Source organism: Danio rerio, chromosome 8, assembly GCF_052040795.2.
Source record: "Danio rerio strain M-AB ecotype USA chromosome 8, GRCz13ab, whole genome shotgun sequence".
Taxonomy (NCBI): domain Eukaryota; kingdom Metazoa; phylum Chordata; class Actinopteri; order Cypriniformes; family Danionidae; genus Danio; species Danio rerio.
In genome coordinates, this window is record NC_141028.1 from 34,871,164 (window position 1) to 34,886,414 (window position 15,251).

At 37.8% G+C, this 15,251-nt stretch overlaps 1 protein-coding gene across 2 annotated transcripts; it reads right to left on the bottom strand.

The window, feature by feature from the left end:
* Positions 1-568: 568 nt before the first annotated feature.
* Positions 569-5,623, bottom strand: zgc:194839. 2 transcript variants are annotated; one of them, XM_087262570.1, is made up of 2 exons: positions 5,172-5,310; positions 569-3,593 (listed from the first exon to the last, which is right to left on the bottom strand). In XM_087262570.1, exon 2 carries the CDS (start codon positions 3,577-3,579, stop codon positions 2,248-2,250), a length of 1,332 nt encoding a protein of 443 aa, XP_087118696.1. In that variant the 5' UTR covers positions 3,580-3,593; positions 5,172-5,310; the 3' UTR covers positions 569-2,247.
* Between the last annotated feature and the right edge of the window lie 9,628 nt (positions 5,624-15,251).

Here is a 15,251-nt window from a genome sequence, read left to right on the forward strand (position 1 = left end):
TGTGTTTGTTTAAAGTGGAGTTTTCCTTTAAATAGAAACTGTTTAAATAATTTCTTGAACACATCTGTAACATTAGGTTCATTTTTGCTCAACAAAACATTTTAATGTTAAAAAGAGCAGAAACCTCTGTGATTCATTTGTACAAAGCAGGTTCCTCTATGATTCAGTCATGCCTGCTCTGCCTAAAGGTAAAATGAATATAATTATCTTGTTTTTTCCCACCTAACTGGGTTATGTCATAGCCTTTAAAAAATGTTTCTATCTAACAATATAGACATAAATCTTCACAAACTATAATAGCACATAGAAAGACTAACATTATCGCTCTCTCTAAATCACAGGTGTCAAACTAAGTTCCAAAAGGGCCGCTGCTCTGCACAATTTAGTTCCAATACTAATTAAACATACCTGATCAAACTATTTGAGTCCTTCAGGCTTGTTTGAAACCTACAGGTAAGTGTGTTGGAGCAGGGTTTGAACTAAACTGTACAGGGCTTCGGCCCTCCAGGAATTGAGTTTGACACCCCTGCTCTAAATGATTTGGCACTGTAATCATCTGAAAAAAATCTATTGAGAATTTCAACATGTTTTATTTTACCGTATCCAAAAGACATATAACACATGCGTACTTATCATTTTTCCATATATTGTCCCAATCATTACAAACAAATCTTTCACAACATGGCCCAACACAATATCAAAAAAAAAAAAAAAATCACATTTTATGCAAGAATACCTAAATATCTGTTACCATTATTTAGATTAACATTTGTCTCAAAAGCAACATTTTTATTTCACAGTTGTAAGTTTTTTGTTTTTTTTTTTTTTTTATCACACAAGGTTACAGCTGTTATTTATAGGGAAGTTGACTTTAAACAAATTTTGTTTACAAGAATGCCATGTTTGTAAGAGAAACCCATGAATTGGCATTTTGACCATCCAATCTCAATAAAAATGAGTACATTTTGATATGAACATGACTTGTAGAAAAAAATAATCTATGTTTATAGACAGAACTGCTAATGGACCTTACAGTAAGCAGATCTTACAAAAATATGATTGCTAAAATCCAAATAAACATTTGAATTTTATAATATTTTGCCCAATTGTTAAGTACTATAAATACCCATGCTTTGTCACTTTAACATAATGCTTAAACTAACCCAGCACAAATATGCAAACATTAATGAAAATGTTTTGCCAATGTATAGTCAACATATGGTCGCAGCAAAAAAAAAAAATAATAATAATAATAAATACATTGCTTTAAACAATTTAGTTTGCTAATGTGCTGTTGCATGAGAACAGCTGAACTGAAAGTAAAATGTCCCATTTCTTTCTTTACTACATATTTTTGAGCGTTTATCGAGCTTCGTATAAATATTTCCTCATAGCCAGCAGGGCATATTAGTACTACTTAATCAGGGCTACATATCTGTGGGAGTGATAGTTTCGTAGTATCATGTTGCAGTTAGTTTATAATTTACCCCATCTTTTAAGAAACTTCAGTTAAATTATTACATTCAACCCCAAAAAAGTGACTAGTTGGAGTGGGTGTCTTACCCACCACAAGTGAAATCTTCCCACTTCAAGCTCTGTTCACATGAGCATAACATGCAAAAGCCTCACGTAAAACACACATGAAACATGATTTTGAAACATTTTCAAGAAAAAAAAAGTAATTCTCATAAAAATGTTCCAAAAGAATGTTTCTAACATGTGATTCTTGTTTAATGATCATCTGTTTTTATGTAAGTTATTTTTATAAATGTGTATATATTACATTTGAAGATCATTTTTAAAATATCAAATAATGTTGATTATTGATTGATATTTCATGAGGATCATTAATATTAATTATAAGAATACATACTTGAACAAAAAATAATAATACAAAACAATGTGTTTGGGAAAAGGCTTGCCACATTTTGTCTACAAAGACAAAACATATCAGTGCATGATATTCAAACACAATTTATGCAGCATGTTTACACACTATTATATTTACAGTATATCTGCATTACATTTTTATGATGAGAGAACTTGTAAGAATGCAGAATTCAGAGTTAACTAATCTTTAGCCCTCCAACTGGCCATCCTTAATTTTTCATTTATTTTTTCACATTAATTGTTGCAGCATAATTGTTTAGTTGATTGTGCTGGGACATTTTCCCCTTGCCTTGAATTTGTAGTGTTTCTTGTTCATTTTGATGGCATTTCTTTCTACAAATCCCTGATGCAAACATCTCAACTGGAATCCTTGAGGAGACCAGAAAGTATCAAAGTTCTGTCAACATTCGGTATCAGATCGTTTTCAAAGTCCCAGACTCTTTTGTCTACAAAGAGTTGCTCTTTGGTCAGACTCCCTTGCAGCGGGACTCTCACATGCACAATCCTACATACATTAAATGGAACATGGTAACTCCCTCCAAAGTTCTTCAAGGAGGAATGCACTGATGTCTGCTCCACCTTCCTTGGGTTGACAATCATCTTTGTGGGATTGTAAACATTCTTACGTTCAGGTTCTCTGTAAATGTGCTCCATGATATTGATTCCAGAAATATTTTTCCATTCTTTTCGCTTGAACTTCCCGCTGTCCTCAAACTGTGTTTTGGGGAATATGTGGTTCTCTATGAGGAACACTCCTTTGCTGGGATCAGCAGACTGGAGGTCCTCCATAAGAGACTGTAAATTTGAGTATTTGTATGGCATGATGATCTCATCGATGTCATTCAGAAGAACATATCTGGATTGATACATGTGCCTGTAGATGCACTCGTTGAGTGTTACTAACTGACCATAATAATGAAGATCGCCTTTGTGTTTTTTGATATTCCAGCCTGGGGAGGGATTCATAAACTTGTCGATAGGCCACGAAACAATCTCCAGTAACCCTTCTGATTCATAATGTTTTAGAAGCTTCTTCAAGTCTGCACCACAGCTGGTATTATAGATGACCACATGCTGTACACCCAGAAGTTTGTACATCTCCATAGTTTGAGCAAACTGCAGTACATTGTTGTAGCTTCCAAAGAGGTTGGAGATGCAAACAGTGAAGTTATACTTGAAATTGTCTGTTACCAGCTTATTTTTGATTTCCAGATAATCTGTTCTGAGGTCAGCTGAATCTTTCTTGCTAGTTGTTATGGCGACACTGGTTGCCCTTTGCATGTTCTTGCCTTTACAAATCACATCTGAAGCACCATATGGAAAGGAAAAATGGTCGGTGTGTATCTGGACCTCAGTCTCAACAGTTTTGCAGTCATGTTTGGTGGTACAGTAAACACAATAAAGGGGCTGCAGATTTTTTCTCTTGATTATGCTGATGACTCGAATGGCTCCGTCCAGTCTGTGGTCAATAAACGCTGACACCATGAAATGCTCAGAGTCTTTGATGGGCGTTATTGAATATAAATCCTCTTGGATTTTGATTGTATAATTTGTCACAGGAGCTCTTGTTAGAGGAGTAGCTTGTGTGTTATGTTTATGATTATCCTTATGGTCCAAAAACAATGTGAAAATAATAATGGCCATAAATGTTAATACAAGAAGCACTTTGAATTTGCCCTTTTTTTCCATCTGTTCTTGATCTTCTGTGGAGTAAAGCAAATAAATATATCAAAACAACTCAAAATACTCAATGGAAAGCAATGGAATTTTAAAAAAAAATTCTGTAATTGTTTAATCACAGTATTTACAGGAATCAGTGAGTGAAATTCAATACCTTTTTAAACCTTTTTAAGACTCTTTCCAAACATTTTAAGACCTTATAACCACTTTAGGTTTCAACTGGAAACACTGGCGAGATTTTAACTTACAGTATATTTACTAAATATTAATGTAAGAAACTAATCCAAAACTAAAGCATTATTCATATACTGAATACAAATCTATGAAATAAATTCAGCAGGTTGGTGCCTATTGAACTGCAGAAATAATGGTGTTGCCATGATTACTACAGTAAACAAAGCAGCGTGATGTCAAATCTAGTAGGAGAAGTTAATTTAATAAACTACACAGCATCCTGATATTCTCAGATTTAATTCAGGCAAACTTTAGCACACAACCATGCATTGCAAAATCAAAAATGATATCAAAATTAATACCTTGCAAAATAGCATTTAATGCTTTATAAAACTTTTTAAGGGCCTTAAATTTCTCTACATTGATTTATCAACTTTTAATACTTTTAAAGACCCCGAGGCTTTAAAGATATCCTGTTAATTAATTTTAGGATATTAGATTTAACTTTATATATATATATATATATATATATATATATATATATATATATATATATATATATATATATATATATATGTATATGTATGTATGTATGTGTGTGTGTGTGTGTGTGTGTGTGTGTGTATATATATATATATATATATATATATATATATATATATATATATATATATATATATATATATATATATATATCATCAAAATAAATTAGCATTTAATAATAAATAGAACATGTTCAAACACAAATAGACTAGGAATAACCACACCAATGAGATGAAAGTATGCAGTAAATCTGGTTTTGACATTTCAGCAATAAACAAGTGAAGCAAGTAAACAATTTATATAGGAAAAGTACAGATGAAAATAAAAGAATTACAATAAAATAATGACCACTTCAAGCTTATTGTTGATGTTCTTCATTGCATATGTAATGGGTTATTTTTCATTACAATTTTAGGTCTCTGTATTAATGCCTCTAATATGTAGTAATAAAATAAAGAGCAACCAGGAAACTAATTTGTTGGTGTTACAGGCAAACTTACAAACAAATGCCTTAAATGCTCATAACTGTATGTCAAGGTGACATGTGAAGAAGACGTATAAGTGTATAATGCAAGTTAAATTTGGGTTCGTATATAATTATCACTCTCATACACAGGCATATTCAAGAAGACTTTACAAGCATATCTTAAGCCTATATCTCGCACATCCGTCTATATTTAATCAAAACAGACTTTATGCGGGATTAACATTTAAAAGCAAAATCTATTCAACACACTTCCTTTCAATGAGCTAGGAACATTTATACATCCCACGATGTATTATTTAATCTGACTTGACCAAACAAATCTGAATCTTTCATGTTGCTGATCATAATTCCGAAATAAAAACTTAAGGAAAAAGAAAAGATGAAATAGTAACATTACCTTTAAATACACAGGCTATAATATTGTCGTGTATGGCAAGTAGTCCAGAGATTTTGATTGGAAAGTACCAATTATGCAAGTGTACTCAAGCAAATTTTTGGTAAAAATTTGTCGGAAAAAACCGGTTGGTTCCGTGTGGATAAGGCACTCGGTGTTTAAAATAAAGCAGAAATGCTGAGTTGATGGAACAGCTGTTCAGGTCATCGTAATGATTAAAAAGTAATTCCACGACGCAATGATTTAGGCAAAATTCGCGCAATACTATGACATACGTCGCTCATAAGCGTTAACTATCCGCCGACAATACCTGCAAAAGTAAGCTACTTCATCACGCATTATTCCCCTAGATATGGCTGGAGTCCAAGTGTAGTTTCCAGTACATGACAGCGGTGAGCGACTGAGCTTCAGTCTGACTGCGCAGAATGAGCTGAGCTCAGCTTGCATTTACTCTGGACAGAGCAGCTCTTCGAGCCAGACCAGAGTCAATGCCAGAATGGACACTTCCCCTCATCGCTCCACCCTGACAAACAACGACTTTGTTTGTTATTTGTTTTATGACCATACAGATCAGCCCTAAAAGCGGCATATCTAAACTGCAGGTTTTTTTTTTCTCGAAAATAATTTGTAACAAATTACATTCAATGTCTACAGTTTTTTTATGGAAAGAAGCATTAGTTAGGCTAAACCAAAACATTAAGAAAGAAAGAAAGAAAGAAAGAAAGAAAGAAAGAAAGAAAGAAAGAAAGAAAGAAAGAAAGAAAGAAAGAAAGAATGGCATCATGTGATTTTTGCCAAAGGTGCATCATCAACAAAGGCTGTTTTTTTTGTCTACTAACTTTGCAATAATTTTTAAAAATCATTAAGGTATATTGCGTGTTAAATTTTAAGGAAATAAAGTAATTAAAAATATTAAATGTCATTGTTTCACATTTTAAACATCAGATATGCTATTTATTGCCATGCAAATAATACGAACCCTGATATGGATAATTTTTTACTTTTATTATAGTTTTTATATAGTTACTGAAATGAGATGAAGTTATTGACATCATTTTATAGCATTTTTCCATATATCGTTACATTTTATATACAAGTATAAATAGTGCAAGTAGTGTGTGCACTTTAAATTTTTGAATATTTTCGTTTTGCCGCAAACATAAGGTGTGGAATGTTGGAAACCTGATGCAGTGGTTTAGGCTAGCTCTGACACACGTTTAATTATATGCTAGTTCAGAGACCAAGGTTGAATAACAATACCCTTAGAAAAACTCAGACTAGGTGGTTGAGTGCACAGGTAAACCTGCAAGTGCATAGTGAAAAGTGATTTCACAATAAAAAACTTGTTTTACTATAGAAATGCCTAAACCATAAAGCTGGTTTAGCTGGTTATATAGCCAGATACATTTCACGATCTTATATTATCTTTCCTTATCTTAAAAATGAATTTCGAGGGATGTTTATGGAGCCAGATCAGCCTCAATAATAATCCATTTGCTTTCATAAATACACAGTACAATTTGTAAATTTAAAATACATAACCTACATTCACAACTCCAATTCATAAACTCAAAATATAATTCATGAATTCAAAAGCAAAAATATTCCCAAATGCGTACACATAGGCCTATATATCTTATAAATAGCTACATTTAAAATGTTTACACAATTATGCTTGAAGTTCTTTGATGACTTTCCTCATGCATTTATCAGTTAGATGTATTTATGAACCACTGAACGTGCATTTAAAAATACTCACACGAGCATGGAGTCCTTTGAATTTGTGCCGGGTATTTTCGAGATCTTCCTGGCAGGACACGATTCGTACACATCTTTTTTTGGAAGATATTCTGTTTAGCTTATCGCAGTGGGTTTTTAAATCCACCAATCAAAACACTCCTTACAGGATAAAGTCAAGCTCCATCATGTAATAATTTTATTTTTAAATAAAATAAATTGTTTTAGCTGTATTTTTGGACATTTGTCAAAAATTAAATAAGCTGTATATCAGTATTATTGAGTCATTCGCGAACGGCTGGATTTAATGCATTCAGTAGCAATCTGAACGAATCAAATGAATCGGTTTTGTAAACGACTCGTTTAGTAGCTAATGCAATCACTTGCTGCCACCTGCTGGCATTTTTAGAATACCATTTTGTCGACCACCTCTGTGATCAGAATTTGTCTAACTTGAATCTGAAATTTTAGCCGCCTTATTGTTGCGTAAATGCATTTATTATCTAATTTGCTTTTAAATGCAGATACTTTGACACTCATATCAAAATAATTCTATAGAAATCACTTATTAAATTGTTATCAGACTATGTTATTATGAATAAATTGCTAAATTTAGCTTTAAAAATATCATTCTTCTTAGTCAAGGGACAAAATCTAAACAGTTTTAAACCGTTTGTTGATTAAAAAGTATGTACCATATTTTACATCCCTAACACTAAATATTGCTTGCTTGCTTGATTGATTATCAATCCAGTTTAACTCATACACTTATTATTATTATTATCATTATTATTATTATTATTATTATTATTTCCTATATCATTATTTTCTAGACTGAGCAATTCTTACACATCCTGCAGTATTCCTCTTGAGTTTGTTCACAGCATGGTTACAGCCGTTGAAGACATCTGGCATTAATCAAAGTCTTTATATAGAAGACAATGTTTACCATGACAAGTTCAGCTGTACAGTTAAAGGCAAAAAAATTAGCCCTACATTTTCACCATATTTCCTATTACATATATTGAGGAAAGTCTTATTTCATTTAGCTGAAATAAAATTGGTATCTGAATACCATCTTCTAAATAAGTAAAATAGTGTGTACTGTTATCCCGGCAAAGACAAAAGTAATTTATCATACATCCATACATACATATACACACCTATTCTCTCTGTAAAACAGCACTTGGAAAATAAAAAAACTATTTGAAATGAATAAAAATTTCACAGAAGGGGCTAATAGTTTTGACATCAACTGTACTTTATGTATATTTTATTTATCTTTATTTATAATTTATCTTATTCTTAAGTGAGCTTATTCCGTTATTTAATTTCTTTTCATTTTGAAAAAAAAAAATCATTACTTCTTTTTTAAAATAAAAAATTAAATCACACAGCATCTATTTGGCTTGTATAAAAAAGGGCTTGGATTGCATATGGTTTGACAATTTATTTTGTCTTTGTCCTATTTATAAAATCAAGTTTTTTAGTTGCAAAGTACAGCAAGTCCAGTCCCCTGAAAAGTGTGGATCCGTCTATGTCAAGTAGTTTTAACTATGCCGTAAACTATTGTTTTTCATTCTTTTAAAATCTTTAAAATCGGAGTTGATCTTTGTTTGCATGCAGTCCCATAAGAAAAATAATCACTCTAAGAGATTAAAAAAAAAGATATGTGTATAATGTCACTCAAACCCTTAAAAACTCTTAAACCAATTTCTTGTTTTGATTCTTATCAGTTTTTTATTCTAACCTGTCCCACAAAAGAAAAACCTGTTTCCATGGCAGTCAAAGCATGTAAATATGTCACACAACTGACTCAGTTGCCAAGCACCTAAAAGTAAGATCTAGTAACTCTACATTGTTCCACTCAGCTCATGTTTGCCACTGAAATATTGGGTTCAAGGGCGGTGGCTAGTGACTTTTCTCTAAATAAATATCTAAAAACAAATCTAAAAATCTAATTTTGTATTAATGATCCTTTTTATTGTACATGAAAAAATACTCACAAAAATCTATGCTTTCATTAAAATGAAACAAATGCAAATGGGTGAACAAACTCATTATGAAATAAATGTTTTCTTCAGTACACAGTGGCCAGCTGTCAAGACTGTATCCAGAAACCTCCCCTATTCCCTTAAGGGGGTCGCACACCTGATGCGCCACTCAGTGCCACGAAATGGCATGCACATGACAGTTGAAACTATCGCACACCAGATGCGCACATTCACATGTTTTTTAAAATGAAACTATTCTAATGGCGCTTTGTGGTGCAGCAGAAATATTATCACCTTGGAGATCTTGGAGTTCTATCTGCGTTCTGAATAATTTTGAGATATTGTGCTTAAAAGTTTTTGCATTCCACAGCAAACAGTATGTGTGTAACATTTGTTTATTAAATAAAAAAGTTTTAAAAAGTAAACAACTTATAAAAAACATCCCATAATGTAAATAAGTTGTCATTTATTACAAATATGTCAATAACTAGATATTGACAAAAATGTCAGCTAGAACCTTATAGTTCTAAGATATGAACCTGAAGGGACTTGCACACCAGATGCGCCACTCAGCAGCGCGCCATGCAGTGCTTGCATTTTAGAATTTTAAACAGGGATTTCTATAAAATATGCAAACTGGCGCCGCAAGTGGCACCGGTGTGCGAACCCTAATAGAAATCTATGTTTAGAATTCTAAAATGCATGGCGCTGCGTGGCGCATCGCGTCACCAAGTAGCGCATGCGGTGTGCAAGCCCCTTCAGGACACTGTTCATATTTCTGCCGCGCAACAGAGCGGCATCTAAATATTCATTAATTTTCTTTTCGTCCCTTTATTAATTCAGAGTCGCCACATGTTTTTGGACTATGGGGGAAACTGGAGCACCTGGAGGAAACCCACGCAAACGAGGGAAGAACATGCAAACTCCACACAGAAACACCAACTGACCCAGCCGGGGCCCGAACTAGTGACCTTCTTGCTGTGAGCACTACCTTCTTGTGCCAACGCGTCGCCGCCATCTGAATAGTTTAATTTTAAATATAATCCGAATGTGCGCATCTGGAGTGCGATACTTCCAAATGCTATGTGTGTGCTGTGTCTCGGCACTGAGTGGCGCATCCGCTGTATGACCAGCCTTATTCACTCTTGCCTACATCAGTCCACTAATATAGTCCATAATATAGTTGAAGTAGTTAATGAAATCATGGAGTGAATGAATTCAGTGCAACAAAAGGTATGCTGTTTTTGCTTTGCTGATTGATAAATCTCTAATTGATAAATGAACTTCCATGTGTGTAACTCAGCTCTAAGTGAAGTGAAATGTCCAGCTAAGGCTTAAATCTGAATGCACAGTATTTAAAACTATTGATTCATTTATAAAAGAGTGGACTCATGGTGCTTCAAATGAATCATCTTGATAACGAGTCTTTAGCCGTTTCAGGATGATGTTGATATGAAACTGAAGCCCCGCCCAATTGTTGTGCACGCAAACCTGGAAAAATTGAAACCACGGCCCAACCCACAAACACTTCAGCAGATCCCGGTTGAATCAAGCCATGAAGACTCTGTGCTCAGATGGATATTATTGGAAGTGTAAGGGACAGTTAGTGTTATTTTCTCTACCCAAAGATGAAACTGAAGAGTCAGTGGTTGAGGTTTGTTTTTGCAAAAATACCTCAGCATTAGCCCAGCCTTGAGCTGTTTTTCTGACAAGTGCTTCTGGAATCTACACGCTTACAACAGAGGATTTATCAGCCGTTTGTTAAAGGAAGGATCAGAAAAAACCATTGATGTATGGGACCTTGTCAGAGCTTGACAGGAACATTATATGTACGTGGATCAGTGTAAGTACAGTACGTGCAATTGAAATGGCTGCCTCCTTGTTTTCTCTTGCTTACAAAGTATGTGTTTAGTTGTGTTTTGTTACTTGTAACCGTTTGTAGTGTATCTGGTTAACTCTTTATGTTTTCATATCGCGTCTAATGCCACATTAAAAACAATATACGTGCTGATTTGTTTACGGATTTAAATGCATTTGTGAGCTCACGTTCCACTGCTATTTGTCATTGCTATGGCCACCCACAGCTGTTCTTACACACGTGCAGCGGTCAAGGTTCAGAATAGTTCAGCTTTTGGCGCTGTGTGGATTATTACTGAATGTGTGTCATGATTAAAAACAGTGCAATATGCTGGTGTTAAACTGTACTGTGGGTATGCTCACGCATACAGTTGAAAGCAGAAGTTTACATCCACTCTAAAAAAGGGAACATAACCATTTTTTTTTTTTAAATGTCTGATGGTAAATCATACTAAACATTTACTATTTTGGGTTCGTTAGGATTACCTAAATGATTTACATTTGCTAAATACCAGAATAATGAGAGATTTTTTTTTTCTAATTCTAATTAAAAAGGGGATTGACTTCCTGCTTTGCTACTGTTCGGACGTCTTTGCCTACTGCTCCGCTCTTCGCACTCTTGCTTTTATATCTTATACCAGGGGTCACCAATCTCAGTCCTGGAGGGCCGGGCCAGGGTTTAGCTCCAACTTGCCTCAACACACCTGCCTGGATGTTTCAAGTATACCTAGTAAGACCTTGATTAGCTGGTTCAGGTGTGTTTGATTAGAGTTGGAAATAAAATCTGTAGGGCACCGGCCCTCCAGGAATAAGTTTGGTGATCCCTGTCTTATAACCTAATTTTAACTTGAGCCTATCAGCACAGTGCTCAAACAACACAGCTTGAAGATCAGCATCGATTCTACAAACTTTCTGGAATACAGCTTTACTAACAAGAGGGGAATTACCTTCTAATCAATCCTCCCGCTACCAGCTACCAGCTGCTTACATTCCGGAGACGGGAAAACATGGCTGTAAAAATGCCTCTGGATCGGATTAATTCAGATTCTCACTGTTGTACAAACTGCCACAAACTTCTACAAAGGATTGCAGTTCTTGAAACCAAGTTGCTTGCAATCTGACCAGAACTTCAGCTTCATTGTGGATCCTCTCAGCACACAGTGAGTCCCATAAATCTGTTCCTGCTACTGTTTTTAGCACAGAAAAACAGAATAAACCTGTTGAAAATGAGCATTGGCATAAACAAGGTGCGAGACCAAAGGGTACTCGTGGGGTCAGATCATACGCTGCCGCATTAGCGTCTTCTACCCCAAATTCAGCTCGGACTCAAAAACAGCTTCAGAACAGAAGTTTTGAGTAATATGGGTGAAGAATCCTCAAATGCAGTCAGACAGAGATCGCATGATTCAGCAACTAATTCAGCATGGAACAGGGGCTCAAGGCCGACTAGACAGCGGTATTCTGCTCCGATCACACCTGAGATAAGAACGCTAGTCGTAGGAGATTCAATAATCAAGAATTTTAGGAGCAGATCTACAAAGACATGCTGCTTTCCTCATGCAACAATTTCTAATGTAAACAAAGAACTTGAGGAAATTCTGAAAAAGCACAAGACTGCAAAACGGATTATCATCCATGTGGGGAAGAATGATGTTCGGAAGCAACAATCAGAACTGCTTAAGAAAGATTTCTGTGAGCTCTTGGAAACAGTTGAAAGATTGAAGGTTCAGCCGTTCATAAGTGGACCACTCCCTGCAAGAGGGACAAATATGTTTTCACGGCTTCTTGGTCTAAATGCATGGCTACAGAAAACATGTAACAAGAAAGGACTAAAGGACTACAATTTCAATCTCTTCTGGAACCAAAGACAACTGTTTACATCAGACGACCTTCATCCAAACAAACTTGGTGCAAAGGTGCTAAAGGACAATATTTTTTTCTCCCTCAATCATCCATCAGCTGTGTATGTCACTGAACTGAATTGTACACACACACCTAGCAAATGTCCGGATGACCACAGGACCTCAAATCAGCTCCTGAGTGGATTTGTGGCTGACGAATCACCCAAGGACAGTGATAATGCCACGCAGCCAAAACACCCAATATTGATAGACACTATCACTTGCCCTCTGCTCAACACAGGCAGACTGTGATGCATCAGAACAGCATCAAGTCTCATCACTCAAAAATGATCCTCAGGAAAACAGCCAGGAAAACATATTTCTGCAGCCAGAATCTCCAGACCCACAGCCTCTGTCACCGGACACGTTCTCATTGTCACAATGTTCACCACTCTTGGGTTTTTCAAAAAAGATGGAGGAACTGGTGTATGCTGGAACTAAACTTTCACACTCCATTGCTGCAAGCCCCCAGTTACCAACCAAAAAGCGGCCTGCTCCACAACCACCTATGAGCCCACCTGGAAGAGCCCTCCGATTTTTGCCACACCGCCAGGGCCCAAACAAGAACGCCCCATCTACAGCTGGTGAACACAAGAGCTCTCTGTGATGTGTGTCGGGGGCCTGCTTAGATCACAGTGTCTTTATCAAATGTTTTCAGAACAAGCAGGAACCCAGTGTGTCAGTAGCTTTCTCTAAGCAGATATGTGTTGTGTTAAGTGACAGAAAACCAAAGACTTCATCAGGCCGTATAGCAAATCATTCAAATCTGGTGTCTATTAAATGTAGATCTGAGACTTCTGTAGAAAAAACAGCTAAAACTGTTAAGTTAGCACTTTTAAACATCAGATCACTCAACAATAAGTCACTTTTAGTCAATGATTTTAACAACACAAATACTTGGCTAGATGACAGTTGTAGCGCAGCAGTTCCCCTTTGGTTGGGGAACTTCAGTGCTATTAAGTGGATTTGATCTTTGTGAAAATCCGTGAATGGGAGGATTCGGTTCAGAAGCCGCTTGTCTGAAAGAGAATTGAACGGGCCAATGAATGTAATGAATTAGCAGCGTAAGCTTGCACAGGTGTACTTCATTGCCAATTATCCCAGCATATAAGCACACCTGGAGCGAGCAAACGCCATTCTTTTCGCTTCAGAGACTTTCTGATCGAGTCGATGAGGGTTCCTCCTGCTGTGACCAGCGATTCTGAGCGAACAAGAGCATTCTCCCGGTCCAGAGCTGGGTTTCTCCCTTGCCTGGCATTCTTTGGGTCCGGTCCTCCAGAGCGGTGCGTATAAAGTTGCAAACTTCACAGAAAGAGCAACACAGTCGTGCAGCACGTCCTTTTCAGGACGGCGCTCCAACTGTGCGTTTCTGGATGCGATGGTTTCCTGTCCTCGGATGATGGGCACGGGCACTGCGTTACATGCCTGGGGGGTCCAGCATGTTAATGCGCTGCTCGCGGGCAGTTCATGTCGTCATTGCGATGCCATGACTGTTGCGCAGTAAAGATCGCAGCTAGCCTTTGCAAAAGGGCAAACCACCCCAGTTGTCCCCTGCTCTGCAGCGGGCACTCGGACAGATCTGAGGGTTTTCAGCGAGAGATAATCCGTCGCCCACGGGCCCGCGGACCTCCCGCTCCTCTAAGCGCTCCATCCAAGCTTCGGGCGGGGGAAGCGATCCGTTTAAAAGATGGTAGCCCTTTCGCCCGATGACACCAGAGACCAGACGTCCACCGCGGCATCGGAGAGTGGGCTTTCATTGTCCGATGATGATCCAGACCCGCTCGCCCCCTCCGGGCAGGTGAGCGCTGTCACTATGGATCCTGAAACGGTCACGCGGTCTTGAAAAGCACTTTTTTCTGCTCGTGCTGCGTGTCCCTCCACCCTCACCACTCTTGACGGTGGAACAGCCAGGGGGTATGTGGCGATTCCTCAGGTTGAGTGCGCGATGGCGGTCAATCCGCGCGGCGCCTCTTCTTGGCGGAGTCCACCTCGTCTCCCATCCAAAGCCTGTAAGTTATCTGCCTCCCTCGGAGCTAGAGCTTACATAGCTGCGGGCCAAGCTGCTTCCGCCTTGCATGCGATAGCCACCTACCAGCGCTACCAAGCGCAGGCGCTGGCCGAGCTGCACGAGGGTGGGTCCAACCCAGGCTTACGAGCTTCGCACCGCCGCCGACATAGCTCTTCGGACTACTGAGTCTGCTGCGTGTGCGTTGGAGAGGACAATGTCCACATTAGTGATCCAGGAGCGCCACTCCTGGCTGATATGCGCGAAGTCTTCAAAGTCCACTTTCTTGACTTCCCCATATCCCAAGCCATGTTCGTCGACACCGTCTGTGAATTCACCCAGGAATTCAAGGCGGTGAGAGAGCAGTTGATGGGTGATGTCTTATCAGCAGTCCGTAGCCCGCTCCGCCCGCCGTGCCATTCATACCTGCTCCTCGCCGAAGGCGCCTGCCTACGAGAGCTGCTCCGCCCCCGCACACGCCTCTGGCGAAGCGAGCGCGTCGGGCACCTCGGAAGCAGGCAGCCCCCCCTGCCCAGAACGCCACTAAGTCCGGCAACGAACCGCGAAGCGTCCCTGGGACAGGCCATCT